The sequence below is a fragment of the Rousettus aegyptiacus genome, unplaced genomic scaffold, assembly GCF_014176215.1.
Source record: "Rousettus aegyptiacus isolate mRouAeg1 unplaced genomic scaffold, mRouAeg1.p scaffold_m13_p_1, whole genome shotgun sequence".
Classification (NCBI taxonomy): domain Eukaryota; kingdom Metazoa; phylum Chordata; class Mammalia; order Chiroptera; family Pteropodidae; genus Rousettus; species Rousettus aegyptiacus.
Window position 1 is genome coordinate 17,637,640 of NW_023416284.1, and position 25,323 is coordinate 17,662,962.

General features: G+C 40.8%; 2 protein-coding genes, 4 non-coding genes and 3 pseudogenes across 13 annotated transcripts; 4 read left to right on the plus strand and 5 right to left on the minus strand.

Moving 5' to 3' along the window:
- Positions 1-941: 941 nt before the first annotated feature.
- On the plus strand, positions 942-17,994 carry LOC107503568 (tRNA selenocysteine 1 associated protein 1). 4 transcript variants are annotated; one of them, XM_016132074.2, is made up of 9 exons: positions 942-1,053; positions 1,574-1,671; positions 5,601-5,700; positions 6,312-6,364; positions 7,806-7,937; positions 8,974-9,093; positions 12,286-12,448; positions 12,669-12,702; positions 17,565-17,994. In XM_016132074.2, exons 1-9 carry the CDS (start codon positions 1,027-1,029, stop codon positions 17,699-17,701), a joined length of 864 nt encoding a protein of 287 aa, XP_015987560.1. In that variant the 5' UTR covers positions 942-1,026; the 3' UTR covers positions 17,702-17,994. The 4 variants fall into 4 exon arrangements, with proteins under 4 accessions (XP_015987560.1, XP_015987562.1, XP_015987563.1 ...); XM_016132075.2 differs by lacking the exon at positions 942-1,053 and adding an exon at positions 1,129-1,147; XM_016132076.2 differs by lacking the exon at positions 8,974-9,093.
- On the plus strand, positions 6,651-6,769 carry LOC118606867 (annotated as a pseudogene).
- Positions 12,709-17,558, plus strand: LOC107503567 (annotated as a pseudogene).
- An 802-nt stretch (positions 17,995-18,796) lies between the features above and the next one.
- On the minus strand, positions 18,797-21,813 carry LOC107503569. Of its 5 annotated transcripts, none has more exons than XR_001595250.2 (5): positions 21,364-21,812; positions 20,392-20,486; positions 20,010-20,095; positions 19,591-19,681; positions 18,797-19,053 (listed from the first exon to the last, which is right to left on the minus strand). XR_001595250.2 is itself a non-coding variant. In XM_016132079.2 (4 exons), exons 1-3 carry the CDS (start codon positions 21,656-21,658, stop codon positions 19,621-19,623), a joined length of 306 nt encoding a protein of 101 aa, XP_015987565.2. In that variant the 5' UTR covers positions 21,659-21,813; the 3' UTR covers positions 18,797-19,053; positions 19,591-19,620. The 5 variants fall into 5 exon arrangements, 1 of the variants encoding a protein (XP_015987565.2); XR_001595251.2 differs by having other exon boundaries at positions 21,500-21,811; XR_001595252.2 differs by having other exon boundaries at positions 20,015-20,095; positions 20,392-21,812.
- Positions 19,124-19,197, minus strand: LOC118606510. The gene has a single exon (XR_004952478.1). It is a non-coding gene; the product is annotated as a small nucleolar RNA SNORD99 (small nucleolar RNA).
- Positions 19,851-19,987, minus strand: LOC118606495. The gene has a single exon (XR_004952458.1). It is a non-coding gene; the product is annotated as a small nucleolar RNA SNORA61 (small nucleolar RNA).
- Positions 20,213-20,343, minus strand: LOC118606491. Its single transcript, XR_004952454.1, has one exon. It is a non-coding gene; the product is annotated as a small nucleolar RNA SNORA44 (small nucleolar RNA).
- LOC118606474 lies at positions 20,845-20,977 on the minus strand. Its single transcript, XR_004952434.1, has one exon. It is a non-coding gene; the product is annotated as a small nucleolar RNA SNORA16B/SNORA16A family (small nucleolar RNA).
- A 1,793-nt stretch (positions 21,814-23,606) lies between the features above and the next one.
- Positions 23,607-23,725, plus strand: LOC118606883 (annotated as a pseudogene).
- The last annotated feature ends 1,598 nt before the right edge of the window (positions 23,726-25,323 follow it).

The window sequence follows — 25,323 nt, forward strand, 5'->3', positions numbered from 1 at the left end:
TGGTCCGTGGTGCTACTCTGCTTTCTTGAGTCTGAAGCTGAAACGTAACTAAGGTCAAGGGGTTACCTTTGTTTGACTAAAAATTTATTCTTGTTTGAGTTTTGGTTATTGTATCTTGGTCATGGTTGACAGACATGAAACTTCTTAAGTGAGTTTGACGCTGACCAGAACCCAATGTCCTAAGGGCTTAACGATTAAAAGTAGTGGATGGACATACAATACATGTACAAATAGGAGGATCTGGGGAAAGCATGCAAGAGTTATGTCACGCTAAACAAAGCTAGCTTGGATTGAAGTGAAATGCATGCTAAAGAATGAAGTTCATGTGGAGTTACACTGGGACAGGTTAAAGTTATTGGAGATTTGGATTAGGGCAGTGAATGTGGGACTCAGAGTGACAAGACTTGGGGATTGACTGTTGAAATGACAAGGTTGCCTCAATTTACATTCCCTTTAATCCTCCCCTCCCCTCACCCCAGGGCTATAGACGGTAATGACGGAAGAATCCCATTCCTGCTTCAACGAAAGCTTATGTCTTGCGAAATGGGTGGCTACGGCAGACCAGTGTCTTCTTGTCCAAAGTCGCACAGAGTTTGGGCAACTGGATCGTCCAGGCTCCTAGAGGGGACCTTTCATCTTTTTATTAATGTGCTTGAATTTGCAAGTTTTTACAATAACCATACATTACTTTTGTAATTGTATATGTACGTGTGTGTCTAAATACATAGAAACCCGAGCAAGCCAGTTACCCGAGAAACCCACCAGCCTGCCTGCACAGGCTGAAGTCAGCCCTGCACTACCCCGTGGACTCGGGTCTGAACTCCGCCCGCCGGGAACCGGAAGTTGGGCTTCCAGCCGAAACGCCGGAAAAACCCGGAGCGGCTCACGCGGGCGCGGCCTGGGGCGCCGAGTTTCGGAGCGTGCGCAGAAGGCGTCGGGAGCGCATGCTCCGTGGCGGTCGGGGCTCGGCGGACTACCGCCGGCGCTGGCCTCCGCGGCCCGCTAACCCCAGGCCCGGCCGCGGGCATGGCGGCCAGCTTGTGGATGGGCGACGTGAGTGAGGGCGGCCGCCTGGGTCGGACGAGAAGGAATCTTGGTGCCACGAGGGAGGAAGGGTCGGAGGGAGAGGAGTCCATCGATCCCACAAGTGAATGGGCAGGGGAGTTATTTCGGGTGACACAAGAAGAGTGGTCCGAACAAGTAGGAGAAGGAAGGGGCTCAGTCACAGGAGAGGGGTCCCGCCTGGGTTCATGGAAAGGAAAGAGACGTTCTTTGAGGACAGGAATGGGAGGAATCCCAAGGATTGAAAGGCGCTGTGGTTCTAGGACTGGAGGAATAGAGTTCCTAAATCCAACGGGGAGGCTCCCTAAAGGGAGCAGGTTTAAAGGGGAGGGACGCAAGGGATTGGGAACACCGGAGTTGGGGTTCAGACTACTCTGCAGATGAAAACCTGTTCGCACACACCCCGCCCGTCGCCTGTAGTCAAACCCTGTGGTAAGGGTGAGGGGCTTTGAAGCCAGGGATGCAAAGCCTGGATGCTCGCCTGAGTCGTTCTGCTTTTGTATTTACGCAGCTGGAACCCTACATGGACGAGAACTTCATCTCCAGGGCCTTTGCCACCATGGGAGAGACCGTGATGAGCGTCAAGATTATCCGAAACCGACTTACTGGGTATGTTCTCTCCTGTCTTCTCAGTTCTCCCTTAATTATGCAGCAACTGTCATTCAGGTGAATGTAAACATCGCAGAGAGTCACGACTTCTCACCCCTAATAATAGTTATTACAATGTCATAAAAGCTAACATTTGAGGGCTTACTCAGAGGAAGTATAGTATGTTGCTTAAGGACTGCACTCTGGAGCCAGACTATTTGAAAGCTATGTCTGCTCTGTGACCTTTCGTAAGTTACTTAACCTCTTCTTCACCTTGACTATAGAAATGGAGATGATTATATCACCTGCCTCAGTTATGGTGAGGATTAAATGAGTTCATTTGCATTCAGCATCTAGAATAGTATCTGGTATATGGTGTATGCTCAGTAAATATAAATATGATGATATGTTAGGTAATAAATGCTTTAAAATCACTTTTTAAAATAAAAACTTCTGAGATAAGTACTGTTATTAAGAAGCTTAATAACTGTCTTAAACTTACACAGCTATTAAATGACAAGCCAAAACTTGAATTCAATTCTGTCCTCAAAGCCATGAGTGCCCTTAACTTTTATGCTATTCATTTTAAATTTTATAGTCATTCTGTGTTCTGTTCTAGATTCCCAGGATATATGGCTGAAACAAGCCAGAATAGTTCCTCCTCTCATGGAATTTATTACATTCTAATGGAGTGAGACAATATATGTAAACAAAACAATGCAGAGAGTATTTTTGGATAGTGGTGCCTTGTTGCCTTCAGTTTCTTCTTTTTCTTTTGGGGTGGCGGTGGAGGAGATCTTAGTTTTCGTTAGGGTTCTAGTTAGAAATGAGAGGATTCTTTTATCAATTTGACAGTGTTTATTGAGGATCTACTCTGTGCCAGGTACTCTACTAAATCATCATGCTAAAACATCAAATGGTTGAAAAATACAGATGAGAGATAGGAAGTGTGGTCAGTCAACTCTGGCTGTTTGTGTATTCCGAACCCCAATAACTAGGGATTGATTTTCTGACTAGTATGCCATGCTGGCCTAAATATTTTTCTTCTTGCTTGCTTATAGACAGAAATCCCCAGCTAGTAGTATGAAAATATGTTCTATAATACTTTCTACTTTTTAAAACTCAGAATAAGTTCTGACATTTTAATTTTTATTGAAGATTTAGAACTATCCTTTTCTGCCCATAATTATTAAACTCTGCTGTTATGGTGGTCCTTACACATTACATTTACATCCTGCCTCATTTGACAAAGTCTTTGTAGGGGCTTACGAGAATACTGTAAAGTACATAAATGTAAATTTAAACGCTGAGACCAGAGAAAATGATTGAAAACAGTAAGACCCAAGGAAAAATAATGTGCAATAGATCATAGTGCTTAAGAGTGCAGTCTGTCTTTCCTTCCGGCCAGAACTGCCATCTTCCATTAATTCGCCAAAACGACCAACACAAAAGGAAAGAGGGGAGGCATCTGCTATACGTTCTGTAGGCCTTTTAGAAAACACAAAGTTGTTCCTTTGGCCACATACATGTGAATCTACAAGAAAGATGATGTTGTAGACATCCAGGGAATGAGCACTGTTCAAAAAGGAATGCCTCACCAGTGCTATCATGGCAAAACTGTAGAGTCTACGTTACCCAGCATGTGAATGGTTAAAATTATAAGTTTTATGTATATTTAACCACAGTTTTTAATTTGAAAAATAAATTCAGTCTAAAGTGCAGCAGCCACATCTCATTTATGACTCGTGGGACTATAAAATGGTTCAACCACTGGGGTCAAGTCCAGTCCTAGGTGTTTATCCAAGAGAAATAAAAGCATATATCCACAAAAAAGGACTGGAAAAAGAATGTTCATAGCAGCTTTATGACAGTTGCCCAAAACTGCAACTAGCCTTGAGGTGTCCATGAATAGATACTGAGATATTTATACAGTAGAATACTGCATGAAAGAAGCCTTACTGTATGATTCCATTTATTTAAAAGTTTAGAATACACAAACTTAATCTAGTAGAAATAACTCAGCATCGTGATTTATGCATTTCATTGCATGAAAACCAAAAAAAAAACAAAAAACAAAAAAAAACCAAAAAAAACTGAATAATTGAACTCTAGTTAATAATATGCATGTTAAAATAATTGAGGGAAGTATACCAATATCTGTAACTTTGAAATGTATCAGAAAATAAGGATGCTAAATGAGCAGAGGAATAGATAGATGGATAGTTATGTGGTAAAATAAGTATAATAAAATATTAATTGTAAGTTGTAGGTATGTGGGTGTTTAGTGTACAGTCATTTCAGATTTTGTGTAATAAAGTGTTGGGAAAAGAATGTAGTCAGATTATCTCGAATTCAAATCCAGCCTTTGGTACATACAAGCTGTGTGGTTTAAGACATATTATATAATTCTGCTAAGTCTCAAGTGTCTTCATCTAAATGGGAATAATGCTTTTATTCACCCCACAGAGTTATGTGAGGATTAGATCAGATGGTGCATGCGAAGTGGCTAACACACTGCCTGGCCCATAGTGAGTGCTTGGTAATGGTCAGCTCTTACTGGTGGTGGTCTTTACATCTATGAGCCCTGTAATTCTAGCACACACAAGTCAGAAGGCACAGATTTGACCCACCATTTTTTTCTTAGCATCCACAAACATTTATGGAGCTTGTGGACTCTATTCTGTGATCCTTTGGCTCAGGTACTGCCATTGCCCACACCTTCTTCGCTTTGTGTCCATTAGGTTATTTAAACTGAAGATCTAAAGTAATGTTTTTAGAAAATGTGGATTATTTCACTGGTGATAGCTTTAAGGTTGACGTTAAGGAAATTAACAGTTTTCAGTATCTCTTAGTAGGAAGGGATGTCAGAGGATATAGTCACATCTACCTACTTATGTCTCTCAGTGATGCTTTCAAAATCAGAACACCAGGAATCCCCGGTTAGGTAAGGTCCGTGGGTTTCCTTTGTCTATCCAACCAAATTGTGAGTTTCTTGAGGATAGGAACCATGTTCTCCAACTGTCTATATCAGCCTGGCCTGTGGTAGGTAATTAAAAAGAACTTTCTTAACATGAAAAATTTCAAACAAAACTACAAAGACTAGTACAATGAACTAACATACAGCCACCACCTAGATTCAATACTTGTTAACATATTGCCATATTTTTCTTATCTATATCAAAAGATAAGATAGAAATATATAGATTGATAATTTCTTTTCGCTGAGCCACAGGAAAGTAAATTATAGGCATCGGGACTCTTCACTGCTAAACATTTAAGCATACATTGCCAAAAACTAGACATTCTTTTATATAACCACAATGTTCATCTCACACTAACAAAATCAATGATGATTCCATAATACCACGTAAAGGCCATTTAAGTTTTTATAATTGTCCCAATACCATCTTTTTGTTTATTTGTCTTTTAATGAATTAAGATCCAGTGAGAGATCAGACCCTGCATTCCATTTAGTTCTTTTGTCTTTTGTTTCTTTTTAATGTTGAAAAGCCCACGTCTTTCTTTTCTCATTGACTTTTTAAAGAGGTAAAACAAATTGTCTTACGCAAGGTCCTACATTCTGGATTCTGGTCCTGAATTTTGGATTACTTGTTTCTTTGTGGTGGTGTTTTACTTGTTCTGTCCATAATATTTCCTGTAAACTGGACATTAGATCTCAAGGTTTGATTGGATTACCTTAAACATTTTTGGCAAAAGGACTTCCTAGGTGATACAGTATGGAAATGTTTATTAAGTCTGGGACTAGCCTGGATTGATAGTCCTTATATTCAGGTTTGTAAATTGGTTCTGAGCTGGAATTTGGCAGGGAACAAAAACAACATGGGCTCCGATTAGAGAAACATTTTTTTCTTTCTTTAGGCCAAGACTCAATGTCTCATCTGGGAACAGTATCTTTAACCATTCTCTGTCTCTGTTTTCTTTTTTTCCAGGATCCCTGCTGGCTACTGCTTTGTAGAATTTGCAGATTTGGCCACAGCTGAGAAGTGTTTGCATAAAATTAACGGGAAACCCCTTCCAGGAGCCACACCTGTAAGGACACTTAGATAATGATGATGTTGCCATTTTTATTCTCATCAACTCATTTATTGAATCCCTACTGTCTGTTTATATTATTTCATTTAATCCTATAACAACCCTGAACAGTAGGCATTGTTATCTTTGACAGACCAGGAAACCGAAGCTCAGGGAAGTGGAATAACTTGCCCAAAGCAACACAGGTAGTAAGTGGCAAAGACAGGCTGCAAACTGAAGATTGATTACCTCTGAAACCCATTCCCTTTCCACTCTGCACCGCCGCCTCCCTTAATGGAAGACTTGAAACTAGACTTCTTGCCTGTTTGAGAAAGTAGAAAGGCTGGCAGTAGTGAGGACACATGTCAAGAGAGTTACATTCTGCTCTTCCCACAGTTACTTAGCTTACAGCTGCACCAAGCTGGCACACCTGGGCTCATAGAACCATGGAGCTGGCAGTGCTCTTAGCGGTCATCCGTGCAACCCCCCCATTATATCAGGAGAAAAAGCTGAGGCTTAGAGAGGGGGAGATGTTTTGGCCAAGGTAATTTATTTCAGTTTTTTTCAAATATTGTTTGACTCCCGAAACACCTTTCTCTGTTTTAATTTGTTTGTTTTTAAATTTCCAGGCAAAACGTTTTAAACTGAACTATGCCACTTATGGGAAACAACCAGATAATAGGTAAGTACAGAATAGCCCCAGGTAGCTTAGAGCCCCAGGAGAAATGTCTAGCTAGAGCCAGGGTACCTCACTGTGCCCCCCTCTACCAAAGAGGAGGGTGAGGAGTCAAGTTTGGCTCCATCTGGCCTCTCTGCTGAGGGATGACACCTTTTTGGTCCCCACTGGTGGACCTTCCCTGTGAGTCTTGTCCAGGCCATGTCTTCTCTAGCCTTCCACCCTGTTACTGCTCACAGGACTGAGGGTTTATTCCTTAAGAATTGACCTTTGTAGCAATTGAATTTATTCATACTACAGCCATGCCACCGTGAACGTGCCTGATCTCGTCTAATCTCGGACGCTAAGCAGGGTTGAGCCTGGTTAGTACTTGGATGGGAGACCTCCTAGGAATACCAGGTGCTGTAGGCGTTTAAAAAAAAAAAAGAATTTATTTATGCTGTGTTCCAAATTAGCCTCAAAAGTTTTAGCTGAAATATTATATATAGTAGGCAAGATTTGGGAGGAAACCAAATCTAATAATAATAGGGAAGTGGTTTAAATTATAGTATGTTCATTAATTGCAGTACTACGTATCCATTTGTATAAGTCATATTGTACCAGAGTACTGACATGTCAAGATGCTGGCAGTGTTAAAAGTGAAAAAAATGCTAGAAACAAAACAAATGAATCATATTCAATTTTTGTAAATTCAGAAGAAGAAGCCAAAGGAAAAAAGTGTCAAGTGTTCATAGTGATTACCTTTGAGTAGTAGGATTATTGGTAATTTTATTTTTCTTTGTCCTTTTGTATTTTCTGATTTTATACAAGGAATATGTATCATACTTGAACTAAGAAAATAATAATGAGTTTACTTGTTCTTTTTTCTTTTTTGTTAAGAATTGTTTTAAAATGGGTTAGCAAACTATGGCTTGCTTTGTATCACCTGTGAACTAAAAATGGTTTTTACATTTTTAGAGGATTGTGAAAACAGACAAAAAGCGACTGAGACCGTAGGCACCCCACAAAACCTAAAATATTTACTATCTGGCCCTCTACAAAAAAAGTTGGCTGACTCCTAACGTTTGGGGGATTTCATTTTCGCTAGTCTTTATGTCTTTAGAAGATGAAGTCTAGTTCTCAGTCTCTCTCTGTCTTTTGCCATTTAAATTTAAAATCTGCCCAGAATGCAGAATTTTTAGTTTTATATTTGAGCACCTCTGACCCTGTCCCACTATCTGCACTCATGTAATACTTGAAGCCAGACAGGCTCTGTTCAGTGGATGAAGGACTTGGGTGGACCAGGGGACCACGTCTATACCTGTTCTTCCAGGACTGCCAAATGAAGCAAATTAAGGCCTGGTTAAGGACCTATCAGATGTATTGTTCCCTAAGAAAGCCCAGGAAGAAAGGTTTCTCAGAACAAAGGTTTTGGTCTTTGTCTCTGAATCTTGTTCTCTTCTCTTAGCCCTGAGTACTCCCTCTTTGTGGGGGACCTGACCCCAGATGTGGACGATGGCATGCTATATGAATTCTTCGTCAAAGTCTACCCCTCCTGTCGGGGAGGCAAGGTGGTTTTGGACCAGACAGGCGTGTCTAAGTAAGGCCTTACCTGTTCTTGATGCCTACCCTGTTAGTTTCAGCATTTTTCTCATAGGTGGAGGTGTTACAGAGAGGCCATGTAGCGTTGTGGTTAAGAGCACAGGCTGTGGAGCCAAACTGCCTGGTTTGAATCCTGGCTCCAATACTGGCCAGGGATGACGCAGCAGACAAGTTACTTGAACCTCTGACCCTATTTCCTCATCTGTAAAACAGGACTGATTAATAGGATCTGTTTATAGGAGTGAATTCAGGATTAAATGATGTTATATAAATAAAGCAATAGGAGATGCTTTATAGGTGTTTACTTATTACTTATTATTGTTACTTCAAAAGTGGAAAAACCTCAAGAAAGGCTCATTCTTGATCAGAGTAGTAGTTAAAAGCTCAGGCTTTGGGAGTATCACAGACCTATATTTGAATCTTGCTTCTACTATGACTTTCGGCAAGTTATTAAATCTCTCTGAACTTTGATTCCCTCTTCCTCCAATTGTTGAACTGTTCGATGAGATACCCTGGAAAAATGCTCAGCACAGTGCCTGGGAAATAAGAAGTGCTCGTCAAATATTAACTATCATTTATTTTTTTCTCTCAAGTAGAATTTGAATTCGGGAGATTAGGAACCTTGTCTGTGCATGACTACTGAGTTCCCATGCCTAGTGCAATACTTGGCATCCAAGGCAGACGCGGTACATATTTGCTGAATGAATTTTTACAATTTTATATTGCTATTACCCTAATGATAATAATAACAGCACTTCGAAGTAGATTGGGAGGGAAGCTACTGTTTGAGCAGGAGCTCCGTCAGTGACTGTACAGTGAGAATGGTGATCTGGAAGTGGGGGTTTCGACAGATCTCGGGATTCCCCAGTGCTTGACTCTCACATCGCTGTGCGGCATGCCTCCCCGGATAGGGCTCTCATCCCTGCCCTCATAGTATGATGGGATTTTCTCTCCTTTCTCAGCCCCTTTGCCATTCTTAGACTTTACCTTCATCCCATTTGTGATCTATATAGTTTGTGTTTTTTTCCCTGCAGAGGCTATGGTTTTGTGAAATTCACAGATGAACTGGAACAGAAGCGAGCCCTGACAGAGTGCCAGGGAGCAGTAGGACTGGGGTCTAAACCAGTGCGGCTGAGCGTGGCAATTCCTAAAGCGTGAGTCCTATGCTTGCGGGGAAGGTAGCTGGCCTGTGGACTGACCCCTACCTAGATACTCCTCACCCGCTCTTTGGCAGTCAGCATCCTCTACTGGATGGGAGGCTTCAGGGAGTTGACTTCAGCTCACAACTAAGGAATGCCTGATACTTGCCAGGCTGTGTGCTGGGTGTTGGAGATAAATGAGCATAGCCCTTCCCCTCCAGAAGCTTATAGTAGGGAGAGAGCTGTGATTAGGGAAGGCAGATACATCCAGACATTGCTGATAGCAGTGCTAAAAAAGCAGTTCAGCTACACATACTTAATGTCCCTGCTCTTTGCCCAGTAGTGCCACTGTTAGAAATTTATCCAGAGAATTAATAAGAATTGTGCAGAAGGAAAAAAATTATACTCAATTTGAGCCTTATTTATATCAACGAAACCTACAGACCTATGGATGTCCCTTGCTATGGGAATGGCTAAGAATTACTGAGCCAAACACTCTCTTATATGCATCACTGTTGTACCTGCATGTGAGGCAGAAGACAACTCCAAGCAGGTTTCTCACTCAGATGTAAGACACTTCTCTGCATAGAATCTTCCATCATTTGCCAAAGCAGTGGTTCTCATCTGGGAGTGATTTTATCTCCTAGCGACATTGCAACATCTGGAGACAATTTTGGTTGTCACAACTCAAGGGGAAGGTGCTACTGGCATCTAATGAGTAGAGGCCAGAGATGCCCCTTACATCTGACAATGCACAGGATAGCCCCACAACAGAGACTTATCTGCTTGCCTCCCTTCTCCAAAAGTCAGTAATGTCAAGACTGAGAAACTGCTCAAAATACAAGACTGGCTGCATTCTTAGGGTGGAATTTCCATGTGGCCGTGTTTTTTAAAGTAGCAAAAGATTTGGAGGTTCTTTGTGGTTTAACTGGTTTTAAAACAAAATCAGCCTAAGTGTCTTCCTCCCTGAAATGTTATTTGTTCTAAACCACACACCCCCCACCCACCCACCCACCCACCCACACACACACACACGCACACTCACTCACTAAGGAAACTATTTAAAAGAAAGAAATTTCCTCATCCTAAAATGACTGATTATAATTTCTGAGTTCATTTCCAGGCTTCATAGACATTTCATGATATGTAGATACACACACACACACACACACACACACACACACACACACACACTACGTATGGGTCTGTTTACATGCAGTAGATTTATTTCTATATTAAGTTTTAATTACAATAACAAAGTGGGGTTCCCCCCTCCCCAGTTAGTCAGCATATACACTTTTCTATATAATTCCACAATTATCATTATAATATTTGTATAGCTTCAGGGTATTCTTTTGATTGTATATTCTGTATAGCGGTTCCCCTGATGTCGACGATTTGGTTGTTTCTGATGTGTTACCATTTATTTGGTCAACAATAACTGAATTTCTACAACTCTGTAGGCCCTATCCTAGACAAGAGAAGCAAAAACCCTTCTGCAGGGAGGTTATATTCTATCTAGTTCTTCCCTGGATGTTGTTGTTGGTATTTGGTGCCTGCCTCTGGGGAAGTGCCTTCAAGCACTAAGAATTGAGGATGATAAGAGTTCTCTTTGAGAATTAGACCATAAGAGCCAAGTGTGGAGAAATAAAACAGGAATATACAGAGTCAGGCCATGGAGACTGCACCTTCTGTTACCTGAACATGGCAGGAGGGTGGTGGACATCCTTGGGAACATCCATGGGAGGGGAGTCTTGGAGGCAAAACTTTGTCAGTTTTCAGCCTGGCTGTGGGCAGGAGAGGGAATGTCTGCCATAGGATTTCTTCAAGCCACCCTGTCAAGAGGTGATCAGATGTGTAGTCTGTCTAACTGCCCTGGCTAATTCCTCCTCTCCAAGCAGTCATTGAACTTGCAAGGAAGTTGGGAAGAGCTCATTCCAACTTTGAGAACCTGTGGTTCCTATGACAGAGATCTCTCTGGTAGTTCACCTCCTGCTTATCATTTGGTTTCTTCTCCGGCTTCACTGTGGGGATAGAATGCACCAGTAGTGAGGTCGTAGTGTGTCCCACACTGCGTGACAGTTAATCTTATAAACCAGCTGACACAGTGGAGTCAGTCTCTGCCTCGTGCATGTGTTTGATGTGCACTTATGAGAGACTCCGGTTCTTCTTAGTACGATGACTCTGGGAGAGCATTGTCATGACTTGAGCTTGGGTTATGTTCGTTTGATTTCTTGTCAACTAGAACTGCTGGTCACACCCCCAGGCCTGTTTTATAAGCCTACTCACACATAGTTTTGGAAGCAAAATATCTTTTACAGACTTGACATTCTGATTTTGGTTAGCAGCAGCTGGGGCAGCTGTGCATTCAAGGTAAGAAAGCTTTCCGCTGTCTGTGGGCCAGCCCTGATTGGCAAATGCAGAACGTAGGAGACTGGCAAGATGTCCTGAGTTTGTCAGGCCAAATGCTGTATGTAGTGGAATGGTGTTAAGAGCGTGAGACTTGGCATTGCATTTGGCTCCAATCCTGGGTGTGGCCTTGGGTAAATCGCTTAACCTTTTAGAGACTCAACATTTTCATCTGTATAGTGGGAGTAATAAATAATAGGTCTAGCATAGGATAATGCAAGACTTAAAATAGGAGACCATATATGAAAAGTAATTGGCAGAACTCCTGAGTGCTTACTCCATAAATGGTAATTATGACTACTGTGATGACAGTAAAGGCTCCTGAGCACTTCTTTTATTTTTTTTGTGGGGAAGAGGTGACAAGATATTTTGTAGCTCGAAATGCTTCTTGGATCATCCTAAATCTAGATTCTTTGGGCCATGTTTTCCTGAGCCTTTGTGGCGACAGAAAAGCAACCCCCAGGATCTTGAGAAGAAGAAAAGTCAGTACTGAAGGTTTGGTAAGAGAGATGAACCTAACCTTTGAAAGGTCTTCTCTTTAAGGTCTTGGGCTCTGGAGCAAGACTGCCTGGGTTTGAATAATTTATTAGCTGTGTGACTTGGGACAAATTAACTTCTCTGTACCTCAGTTTTCTCATCTGTAAAATAGGGATATTGTATACTTATTGCACAGGTTTGTTATAAGGAGTAAATGAAGTTAATGTATGTAAAGCACTTAGAAGAGTCCCTGGCCAGTTAATAAGTGTTAATGAAATGTTTGTTCACATTTGTTTATTTTTGGTTCTTTCTTCATTTAAGGAGTCGTGTGAAGCCAGTGGAATATAGTCAGATGTACAGTTACAGCTACAATCAGTATTACCAGCAGTACCAGAACTACTATGCCCAGTGGGGCTATGACCAGAACACAGGCAGCTACAGCTACAGTTATCCCCAGTATGGCTATACCCAGAGCACCATGCAGGTAACTGTGCTTTGACTAGTCTGCTCTTTTGGGTTATGTTGTCCTTCAGAGATGTGGCTCCTTCTCAGGGATCGGATCATTAAGGATGGCAGCTTGGGCTTCAGAAAAAAAATATGGGGAAAGATGAAGCAACCTAGTTCCTCTTGTTGAAAATAAGCTATCCTGTTCATGGGTCAGGATTTCACCATCCTTCTCACCCACCTCTCTGGTCTCTTGACAGACTTATGAAGAAGTTGGAGATGATGCTTTGGAAGGTAAGAAAGGAGTCCATCACTCTGTCAGCCACTAGGCAGTGATTGCTTCGTGACTGGCACTGTGCCTTCAGCTAGATGCTGATGGAATGCAAGGTGAATTCTGCCTGGAGGAACTAATGAGAGAGCCAGTGCCTACAAAATTACTGTAAGAAGTATATGCGTCACCCAGTGGTGTGAGTGCAGATCTCAGGTAGCCCAGGGGAAAGCAACTGTATGAGGGAGGGAGCCAGCCACCCCCTGGATGAGTGGCATTCTACCCTAGGATGTAGGTCTTTAGCAAAAAATACTATTGCCTTATATTTGTTTGACAGCTTGTAAAAATCATTTTGTGTTTCACGATTTAATTTTTCTCTATATAAAATTGCATGTTTCTCTCATTTTCAAATAATAGTTATGATTGAAATTTCAGAAAATACAGGATTATGAAGTAACTGAAAACCACCCCTAATCCTGCTACATATAGTAACAGCCATTATTAATTTTTTTTATTAAAAGCATTTATTGTCATTCTTATTGACACTAACAGAAGAAAAAAGAAAGTAAAACTGAAGAAATTACTAACCATCAAACAAATGATTTTTTAAATGTGTTATTAATACTTAAAGAATACTCTGAGGTTTGAAAAATTATGAAAAACAAAAATAGTTTTCAACATGTTTCTGAACATATGTTTTGTTTTCAAGATGTAAAATTTAAACAGTTATCATAAAATCAGGATTGATTTCTAAGTAAACCTTTTTAAGGTACAAAAAGACTCAAAGATTAAAATCGAAGTCTATTTTAAGGATTATTCTTCAGGGCATGGTCATAGGGAAAAGGCGATTTTATAACCAAAATATCCTTTAAAGGAAACATCACCTTCAGGCAAAGAACAAACTTTACCTATTTCATAGCATTTTAAAGCACTTTCATATATGTGCTCTCATCTACTTCTAACAGCAGTGACCTTGGGGAGTGGGCTGGGCAGAACACAGGCTCTCCAGTTAGTTGACAGATGGGAAACTGGCAGTGCAGGTGGTCTACTCAGGGTCACAGAGTGAGTGAGGGGCAAAGTCAGGCCTAGAATCCCTGTCTTTCCATTCTCAGTCTCCGATTCTTCGATCCAGGAAGTACTGCCTTGCTTTTCAAGATAATAAACCTGATTATAATAATTTCTGTGTATAACTCCATAGAATTTTCCATCTCTTTCTCATTCACTAGTAATGAAATAATAGCCAACATATTTTGTGCTAAGCACTGCTACCTGTCTACACTATGATGACTGGGTACCATTATCATCCCCCTTCTACAGAAAACAGCCCAAGTTAATAATAGCTAACAGTTGGTTGGGTTTTATTATGTGCAGGCACTGTTCTAAGCACTTTACATGTATTATTAACTCATTTAACTTTTACAACAGTTTTGAGGTCAGTACCACAATTATACTGATTTTGTTGAATAGAAAACTGAAGTAGAGAAGTTAAATTACTTGTTCAAGGTCAACATAGTTGCAAATTGCAACTTAGTAGCAAGAGGTGGAGTTGGTCTTGGAACCCCTGCAGTCTTGCCCCAGACCTCATACTTTTTAGCACTAAGCTTAATGCCTCCCATTTTAACCAAGTAACCACACAGTGAGGTGGGCACAGAGGGATTATTACCCTTGGTAGTTTAGTCCTTGACTGCAGTAGGCCATCTTCCAGGCTGTCTTCAGAATGAGGAAGGGTACTTCTGTATGTGTGAATAGACTTATTAGCCCATGCAAATTCTGCCCTTAATCAAGCCCTTTACTAATCTGTTCCATAGCTGTTATACCGAGTGGAGGAGTATGGTCCTACTTTTTGTTTAGTCTCTGTATGGAGCTTCTGAATGCTCACAGCTTTTATAATTTAGATTAAAATTACAAGAGAAAGAAAGATCCTTCTGCTTGTAGGAATGGGCATAGTACTTATGGCAATGAGTAGTTTGGGAATGGAGATACACTTAACACTAGGTGAGAGAATGGTGGCTGCCCCTTCCAGCCCTCGCCCTGGAGCCATACACCTCAGTCTTTCCCTGTGTGTCTCTGGCACCTCTTGAGTTGCAGTCCCTCCTGCAGAGCCCAGGTACTATGAATTCCTTCATTATCGTTCTCTTACCCAAAATGGTGGCTATGATTAAGGACTCTGTAGAAATATTATTAGATGTAATCAAATGAATTCTTCCAACGATGCCCAGGGGGAGTTTAGTGGAAGCTTTTTCATGGGTACGTAGTTCACAGCTCCAAGGAATGGAAAGTTTCTGTCAGTTTTCCTGGGTCAAGGCACACAAGTTTTGATTATGACATTTATTACTTTATTTCTGGCCTCCTTGGTTTTTTTTCCAGTTGAGATGCTTTAATGATCTATGCCGTTGTGTTATGTGTCCTTTTGGGAAACCCTGCTGGATATGTCTGCTAAAACATATAAGACATCTAAAGGTGTTAAATGGAAAACAAATGTTTGGCTGACGGCACCATTCTGTCCTGGTATCGTCTTTGCTGACCTCTTTATTATGAATCTGATTCCTTGGGTGGAGGAGTCATCGGTGCCGTCTCCTTCAGTACTCGGACAGAAATCCTTGCAATGTGGTTTGGAATTTCAGTACCACTGACCGTTTTTGTCGCATACTTTGGAAGCAAGAAATTTAGGTGTCCAGTTCATGCAAACCAGATTTCCTGTCAGATTTCTCAACAGGCTTTATAAAACCACTTCTTGGCATCATAACTAGGAGCATTTTATCTTTTGGTTATATACTTATTTAACTCCTGTTTATTCTAAACAGTATATATTCTTATCAGATGTACTTCATGTTTGGCTTCTTTTTCTTAGTCTTCATGATTCTCCTTATTACCTGTTCAGAAGCTACAGTTGCACTGTGTTATATTCATTTATGTGCTGAGGACTATCATTGGTGGTGGAAAGCCTTTTTTACTAGCAGTTTTATAGCTGTTTATCTTTTTATGTATGCAATTCATTACTTCTTTTCCAAACTTCAAATCACGGGCATTGCAAGCACCATTTTGTGCTTCGGGTACATGGTGATCATGGTCTTGATTTTCTTTCTTTTTACAGGCACAGTTGGGTTTCTTTTTTTTTCCTGCTTCTGGTTTGTGACTAAAATCTAGTATGTTGAAAGTGGATTAAAGAGTGTCTCCTCAGTGGCTTTCAGGCACATCATTCTTGCTTTTGAGTATCTGTTTCTGTATGAACATCTATACAGATATGTATGTATGCTTCCAATGACATGTTTTAAATGTATATCAATTAAAAAAGAAAAGAGTAGGTGAGAAAATTGGAAATAACTTGCAAAAGAAACACAAACACAAATCAACTATAGGAAAAATTTAAACATACTATTTGTATCAGTCATGGTCCTCCAGAGAAATAGCCAATAGGACGTATGTATATATAACTCTGTAAGGCAGTCCAGCAAGTTTAAACTCAGGCAGGATTTCTGTGTAAACACTTGCAGAATTCCTTCTTTAGGAAACCTCAGTTTAAGGCTTTAAGGCCTTCAATTGATTGGATAAGACCCACCCACACTATTGAGGATGATCTCCTTTATTTAAAGTCATCAATTGCAGATGTTAATCACATCTACAAAATACCTTCACAGCAACTTCTAGACTGGTGTTTGACCAAACAACTGGGCACCATAGCTCAGCCAAGTTCACAACTAAAATTTAACCATCGCACTAATAAATACAAATTAGAATATAGTTTCTATAAAAAGTTCTTACAATGTTTATATCCTTTGAATCATTAATTTTACTTGAAAGATTTAATCCCCAATGATGATAATCAGTACAGATGAAATATTCAATAGATTTGTTAAACGATAGTAGTCTTTTTTTATGTATAATTGACATACATTATTTAACATTAGTGTTGTATTTGTATAATGTATCATGGTTCAATATTATACATATTGCAAAATGACCACAATAATTCTAGTTAACATAGTCACCATACACAGTTACAGTTGGCCTAGCACCATTTATTGAAGATTGTTCTTTACCCATTGAATTGTCTTGGTACCCTTGTCGAAAAGTAGTTTACTATGAATGTATAGATTTAGTTTTGGGCTCTTAATCCTATTCCATGGATTAATGTCTATTCGTAGGCTACTGCCAGTGTTTATTACTGTACTTTGCAATAAGTTTTGAAATGAGGAAGTGTGAATCTTTAGATTTTGATTTGGCTGCTCCGGATCCCTTACATTTCCATAAAAATTTTATGATCACATTGTTATTTTCTGCCAAAACATACATAAAAAGGCAGCTGCAATTTTGATAGATAGCATTCAATCTGGGGAATTTTGCCATCTGATCAAAATTGTTTTTCATTTCAAGTACATGGCATGTCTTTCTGTTTATTTAGGTCTCTTTTAATTTTAGTTTTAAAATGTGTTTTAATGAACCAGTGTGTTTGTGTGTATGCATTTCAGCACACGCATTTTGTGAGATCCATCCAAGTTGTGTGTAGCCAAGGTTCCTTTTTCAATGCTATGTAATATTAAGAATGATGATTTTTCCAGACCCCAAATTGAAATAAGAATCACACCAGAAAATCCAGGGCATGTGATGGCTAGATATAGGTGTAGCTTTTAATAGAAGTGGAACAGCCACCATTATTTGAGTACTATTATTTTCCACCACCTACATACATTATTCTGTTTTCATCCTCACAGGAAACCTGTGAGGCAGTTATAATCAGCCTGTGAATGCAGAACTGACACAGGGCACCTGCCCTAGGAAACAGAAAATCTGAAGAGCGAGGCGCTGAACCGAAGTCTCTTGTGGCTTCTGAGTACTTCTTTCCTTGATGCTTCCTAATTGCATCTTTCCTTGATGCTTTCTCTTCCAGACCCCATGCCACAGCTGGATGTGACTGAGGCCAACAAGGAGTTCATGGAACAGAGTGAGGAACTATATGATGCACTGATGGACTGTCACTGGCAGCCCCTGGACACAGTGTCTTCAGAGATACCTGCCATGATGTAGCCAGGATAAAAGAAGCCAGAATGGACTATGTGAGGGAGATAAGAGACTTGTTAAAAAATTCAAGAACTTTTACCTTTTTGGAAATGTTTTGTAAGATTTTAATAATCAAGTTTCCTGAGATTATGACTATTACTGCAACACTTCTGCCTTCATTTGATATAGGCAGCTGTTTGAGTTTGAAAACCCAAAGACCAACTGTTGAAGAGGGTTAGATAAGGCTCCAGTGTTTTTGAAAAATAACCATTTATCCAGGTAGTTAATCCAGTTTGGAATTATTAACCAGGTTAAGTAGAGTTACTAATCATACGAATCAGTAAAGCCAGGGACTCTTCTCAGGTGATAAATCCTCAACAGTTCTCTGGGATCAGAATGCAAGAAACACCTGCTGTGTCATCTGGGGATCAGAATGCAAGAAACCTGCTGTGTCATCTGGTGGGCAATTTCATCTGCCCTTCAGGTTCTCCCTCCTGCTCCAACACGCTTCCAGTTTGGTCACTAGACGACTATTCCAGTTGAGAAAGTTGCATGGCCCAGTGTGTAGTAGGAAGGGATGGGAGTCAGCTACAATACATTGAAGACCTCCTACATATCACTTGATACTTTCCAAATCAGGAAATCCCATTTCCCAATTCAGTCATCTCCAGGACCCAGGACCCTCCTGAAAAGTCCTGGTCTGTGCTGGTAATCTGCATCTGATTTCGTAGTTTTGTGCCAGAGGAATTTGGGGGGTGATGAGGTAGGTACAACCAAGTCAAAGTACCTATGCCATAGAAAGCCTTCAAAGATCTTTAAGGAAGCACTAATCTTAAGAGAAATGTATCTAATTGCAGTTATGGAAATGGTCATATTCTAAAAGGTCAGCTTTTTTTTTAATGAAATTGAGAGTATAATACAGTTGGGTCTATGGATAGGGGGAAAACAATGTGAAGGGTTATCAAGAAATGACACCTAATTTTTTTTTTGGGGGGGGGATCACTTATCTGCCAGGTACCACCAGCATGAGCAAAAAAAAAAAAAAAAAAAAATCGTTTCTGCCTATTATCACCTATTTGGGAAAGTTTCTTGTAGCTGAGACTGAAGAAAGAAGCTGACAACTCCAACATCATATCAAGTTTTATTAAGGGAATTTAGCACAACAGAAGCCTCCATTGCGCAGGGCAGGAGGTACAGGGGACCAGCCTCAAATACCAAGAAAATGTCTTTCATGCTTGCTTGGGGCCTGTTTCAAGAACCAGCAGGCCCTAAAGGCAGAGGGGATGAGTCTGAGGGGATTTCTTGTTAGTTGCTCTTGGAATAGTCTCTCCGCCAAACCTGTTGTCTTTCAGCTTGCCTCTTCCCATAGAGCTGCTCTCCTGAAAAGTATAAGCAAGGGTGTTAATATTGCCCGAATTAATCAATGCCACTCACGGGTATTTTTCTAAGAGCTGGTCTCAGTCCCATATCCGCATTTATCATCCATAGATGTCCACTCAGATTAGGCTTCATCCTGGACCAGTCACCCTAAAAAAATACCTTGAGCTAGATGGAACTTCCTGTTGATACCCATTTCCTATTCTCCCTAGGGAGGAGTAAAATTTCATTGGTTAGGTTTGAGTTAACCCTGAACAATTGAACCAGTACATTCATAGCAATCCACCTCTGCTGCCCCAGGCGCAGGGCTGTCCCCTCTGCTGCATTCTACTCACAGAACATGCTCTGGGACTTTAAGGTGGGCAAATCTAACTGGCCAAATCATACCATAAACATTTCTGTTCTCTGACCATCAACAGCTAACATATAGCACACAAGGCAAGTGTAAATAATGTATTTAAAAGCTGAGATCTTTACACAGACCTGAGTAGCCTCATATCTATTTGCTACACTTGGGGTTCACAACAGTTAAGTGCTACCTGAAGCTCCAAGGAAGTCGTGATAAAGCTTCAACATATCTGACAATGTAGATCCAACACCACAGATGAAGACAGCTTACTGGTAACGAATCTGAAAAAAAGGAGGACACTATCAATCAGGCAAAAAAGCCACTGGTAAATCCCTCACAAATACAGAAATATTAGCCAGCAATCACTACACAAATTGCCCAGAGTTTCACAAACATCCTCCGTAAGATTATCCCATTTTACCAGGGAGGAAACAGGTTCAGAGAATTCAACACTGTGTGAAACGAGCCCACATGCTACATATACAGCAGACTATAAGCACTGTGAGGCCAACTTCAGTATTACTTTTCCTCCTTTTACGACCACCAAGATCGGTGTTCAGATCTGATGGGAAAGGGAACTGGAGGGTCGGGATGTACATCTAACTTTACCTTACTCTAAAGCACAAGGAGAGCCACAAGCTGGTTATCCTCAGGTTCTTCAGTATCAGACAACTGCCAGGAAATTTGGGGTCAACCTGCAGAAAAAGTGTGAAAGTTCTAAACCAAAAAGTTGATCCAATACACCCTCATCTACGTGGATGTTAATGAAACACCCGTATGCAGGTGGAAGGGTTCCAGCCCAGATCCTGACAGGTTATAGGAAAGGCGAGTGGCAGCTACAGGTATCACGCTGACCAGAGCTGTCAAAGTCTCTCCAGGTTGCTCTAGCATGCAGTTGGAGATCCCATGGCTACAACCAGCCATGGCCCTTGGGAACATGCTGTAATGCCCAACCAGGTAGCTAGCTGCCAATTACTCTTAAGAAACCTACCAGGTTCTAAGGTGGTTGTGTTCCATCACTGTCATGACCCGAGTCCTCGCTGACCAGAAAGCAACTTGTCATCCTGCAATCTTCATCAAGCACAGCTAAGATGAGAACACAGTTGTCCTGAGTGATCTTTTTGTTCCTTCATTTGGTCTTCAAAATCATAAAGGCTTCACTGGCCTTTTGGTCCCAGTACTGACACCTTAAACTTTTGAGAGCCTAAAGCACTGACAAGATCTGTGCCAGTGCACACTGGATTTTCCCAGTACAGATGTATAGCTCACTCCCATCTGGCCTCCTCCATACTGTCTTGGCCTCAACAAGCTACTTCTCAAGAGCCTTATTCTGTTAACTGTATATAAAACCCCCGCCAACTTAAAAGTTTCTGCTGGCCTCTGGGAGCACATCAATCTTAACACAGGTGTCTGTTTAAACCTGAGAAATGGCAGGTACAACAGGAACTGTCTTTTCCCGAAATGTTGCAGATCAGTTACAGCAAACAGAACGGCGACCGTCAAGGAAAACTTACTCTGGGCTCCTTTTTGACCACAGCAGCTATGTGGAAGCAGCTGTAGCTTCGATAAGGGCCACAAGGTAATTTAGGTCACATCCCAGGACAGCCTCAAGTGCCACTAGACTTTCAGACTCACCTAAATCCTGTGCATCATTACTGCCTACTAAAATTCATCTACTGGGCCATTGTGGAGACCAAGAGAACACATATCCTGTAGGTTCCAATTACCATTTTACAATGTGCCAGTGTTTAGTCTCAAAGACCATTTTACCATCCCCATTTTACAGATCAGGGGCTTAAACCAATTACGTTCCTTGCTGACGTCGCCAATCAATTTAGAAAGTTAAAGGACCGGGATTCAAAATAGGACAGGAGTTACTCCAGAAAACCTTGTCCTCATATGCACCAGGGTGACCTCATTAATAGGTGTTGTGCAGCCGGATAACTTAGGTGAAGTCACTTACCCAAATAACCCAGCAAGCAGCGGTCAAAGGAAGATCCAGTTCAAAGTCTGGCTAACACCACCACGCGGCCTCCTCAAAATTAAGCCATTTTAGGCCCAGGACTGTTGTGCACCGGGCAGCTGCCCGTGTTACTCACCGTCACATCGCAGAGCGCAGGGCTCTGCGGGCCGAGGCGGGAGAAGGGCGCGGCTCTCACCGGCTCGGTCCACCCTCCCTGCGCATGCAAGCCAACAGGTCCTTTCGGACCTCGACCCCAGGCGGCCAGGAGGCCCGGCTGCTGTGCAGTACTCAACATCTCCCAGCTTTGGGAAGCAGCCCCGGCGAATGCGGGGCAGGTGGCGGCTAGGCTAAGGGCAGTGGGTCTGGTGGAGGATGGGCGTAGATGGCAACAGGCCGGCTTCCCTGCAGCAGACTACACCAGGAACGCAGCGACCGGTAGAAAGGGTGCGGGGGCGCGGGGCGGGTGTTTATATAGGCCCTGCCTCTCGCGGCCGCGCCGGACAGTTGGAGCAGCGCGCGGCGCAGACCGCTGGGAGTTGTAGTCCATTCTCTCTCCTGCGCTGGGTGGAGCGTCCGGCTCCCAGCTCCACGTACGTGCGTGCGGGGAGGGACCCTTTTCCCAGGGTATAGAGGAACCAAGTAAATGGTTTTTTTCAAGGTCCTAAAAGGCTCTCTTGCCTTCGTTCAGCACTCACTGGACGTCTTGTACAGGGCACTGGGCCTACAAGTAACTCGGACTCGCTATGCCCCCTGGAGTTTAGTCTGGGAAGAGTTTCAAAGCTGGGAATGGACTCGGCCAAGAGCGCGATGGGCCTGAAGAGGAGCAGCGGCTGAGTGTTTCAGGGAGGGGCTCTGTGTCGTCTTGGAGAGGAGTCTTGGGGGGGCGTCTTAGGAAGAAGCGATTGATTACTGGTGAGATGAATGCATTATTTATTCAAGGCTCGTCTTTTCCACTAATGGATAAATACCTTTTCTGGGTCCTTAAACTATGCGCGGTTATTTCAGCTACTTTTCATAATAACCCTATGTATAGATATTATAATTGTGCCCTTTTACAAATAAGGAAACTGAGGAATGGATTACACAGCTAGCTAGCGAGGTAAAAAATAAACCACGCCAGAGACCACACTCATCACTATGTGCATGTGCATGTTTTGTCCATCGAATGAATAAAGCATCAATATACAAATAACAGTTGTCAAGAATTAAGCACCATTCTGTGTTTAACCTATTCATTAATTTTTATATTTATGTACACTTTAGGAAGTAGGTACTACTATTTTTCTCATTTTCTGGGGAAGGCAACAGACTAAGAAGGTAAGAAACTTTCTGATAACTTCCAAATGTGTGTCTCCAGCCTTACTTTTCTCCTGTGCTCCAGACCTTATATGCTGCTGCTCCTAGACACTTGGATGTCTAATAAATAAATAGGCTTCTCAGAACACAGCCTTTCTTCCTGCTAACCTGCTCTCCCCTTCTCAGTACGTCTTTTGAGTGACCCTGAACTCTTCTCTTTCTCTAACGTCTCATGTCCAATTGTTCAGCAAATCCCGTGTTCATCTTTAAGATGTCTCAGGAATCACCGTTTCTTACCACTTTCATTGATGCTATCATTATTGCCGACCCACAAGATAGCAGCAGTCTCCTAACTAGTCTTCTTGATTCCAGTCTCATTTCACCCCACACTCTGGGCTCAACACACCAGCCAGGGTGTTAAAAGAGCAAAAGTTTTTCATTTTGATGAAATCCAATATATATTTTTTCTTTTGTAGTTTATGCTTTTTTGTATACTAGTTTTAAAATCTTTGCCTAACTCATGGACATTAAGATTTTCTTCTGTTTTTGTCTAGAAGTTTAATAGTTTTAGCTCTTATATTTGGATCTGTGATTCATTTTGAGTTCATTTTTGTGCATGGTGTGAGATAGGAGTTAAGGTTTATTTATTGCATATGGCATCCAATTGTTCCACATTCATTTGTTGAAAAGATTGTCTTTTTCCATCTAATCGCTTTGGCATATTTGTTAAAAATAAATCGACCAGATGTGTAGATATGTTTCTGTATTCAATACACTGTGTATCTGATAACTGTAGCTTTTTAATAACTCTTGATATAGGGTAGTATAAGTCATCCAACTGTTGTTTTTTTTTTTTTCCAAAATTGTTTTAGCTATTTCAAGCCCTTTGCGTTTCCATATATATTGTAGTATCGGCTTATTTGTAGTTTTTTTTAAAAAGCCTACTGGTATATAGCCATGCTACCCTGAACAAGCCTGATCCTGTCTGATCTCAGAAGCTAAGCAGGGTTAGGCCTGGTTAGTACTTGGATGGGAGACCACCTAGGAAGACCAGGTGCTGTAGGCGTAAAAAATAAAAAATAAGGGATTGTAAGTTGACAAGGTCACAGATTACAATCTGTGAGGTCAAGCAAAGGTTGCCTCACTTAAAAAAAAAAGCTTACTGGGATTTGGTTGGTATTCCATTGACTCTATAGATTAATTTGGGAAGAATTGACATCTTAATATCAAGTCTTCTCATCCATGAGGATGGTATATCTTTCCTTTTTCTTTTAGGTCATCTTTAATTTTTCTCAACAGCGTTTTGTAATTTTTAGTGTACAAGTCTTGTATCTTGTATCTTTGGTCAAATTCATTCCTAAGTGTTTCATATTTTTTATGCTATTGTAAATGATATTATTGTCAATTTCAAATTCCAAATGGTCATTGCTAGTATACAGGTATGGAATTAAATTTTGCATGTGTATCATGCAACCTTGTTAAAATCACTTATTAGTTTTAGTAGCTTTTTTGGAAGTTCCTTAGGATTTTTCACATGTCTGTGAATAAAGATAGGTTTACTTCTTCCTTCTCAATCTGGATGCCTTTTATTTCTTTTTCTTATCTTATAGTTCTGACTAGGATCTATTGATGTTGAATTATTAGTTACATCTCATAAAAATTAAACACTCGATCTTCAGATAACACTATTAAGAAAATAAAAAGCAAGAGACAAACTGGGAGGAAATATTTGCAAAACATTCAACAAAGGACTTGTATCTAGAACATAAAGAATTCCTAAAATTTAACAGTAAAAAGAAAAACTCACTTATTAAAAAAAATGACCACAAAAAAGGCCACAAAATTTGAAAGGGATCTCACTAAAGAAGATAAACAGATGACAAACACATGAATGACACTCAACACCATCAGTCATTAGCGAAATGCAAATTAAAACTGCAATGAGATAATACCACAAATCCAATGGAATGGAAAGTAGCTAATATCAACTGTTGATAAGGTAGAGCAACTAGAACTCTCATGCAATGTTCAGGAGTGTACAATGGTACAACTACTTTGGAAAATAGGCAGTTTCTAAAAAAAGTAAAACATGCACTGACCATATAACCCAACCATTGTCCTACTAGGTATTTTCCAAGAGAAATGAAAGCTTACGTATACACAAAGACTTGAACATAAATGTTTACAGCAGTTTTATTTGTAATGCTTAAGACTGGAAACAATCCAGACATCCTTCAATAGGAGACGATAAACAATTGTGGTATATCCATACAATGGAATACTACTCAGCTTTAAAAAGGAGCATACTTTATATATGCATCGAAATTAATGAAATCTCAATGTTATTGAGTGAAAGAAGCCAAAGAACACATGTTATGATTTCATTTGTATAAACTTCTAGAAAACGCAAAGTAATCTCTAGTGGCCGAAAGAAAATTAGTGGTTGCCCAGGAATGAGGATCAGGAGAGAAGAACTTACAAAGGACATGGGAGACCTTTTTTGGGTGAGAGATGTTCATTATCTTGATTATGGTAATGGATGGGTTCATGAGTGTACACTTATGTCAGACTGATATTGTACATTTTTAATATGTGCAGTTTGTGTATCAATAAACCCCAGTAAAGATATTTTTTTAAAATAAGCAAGAAAAAATTTAGATCATG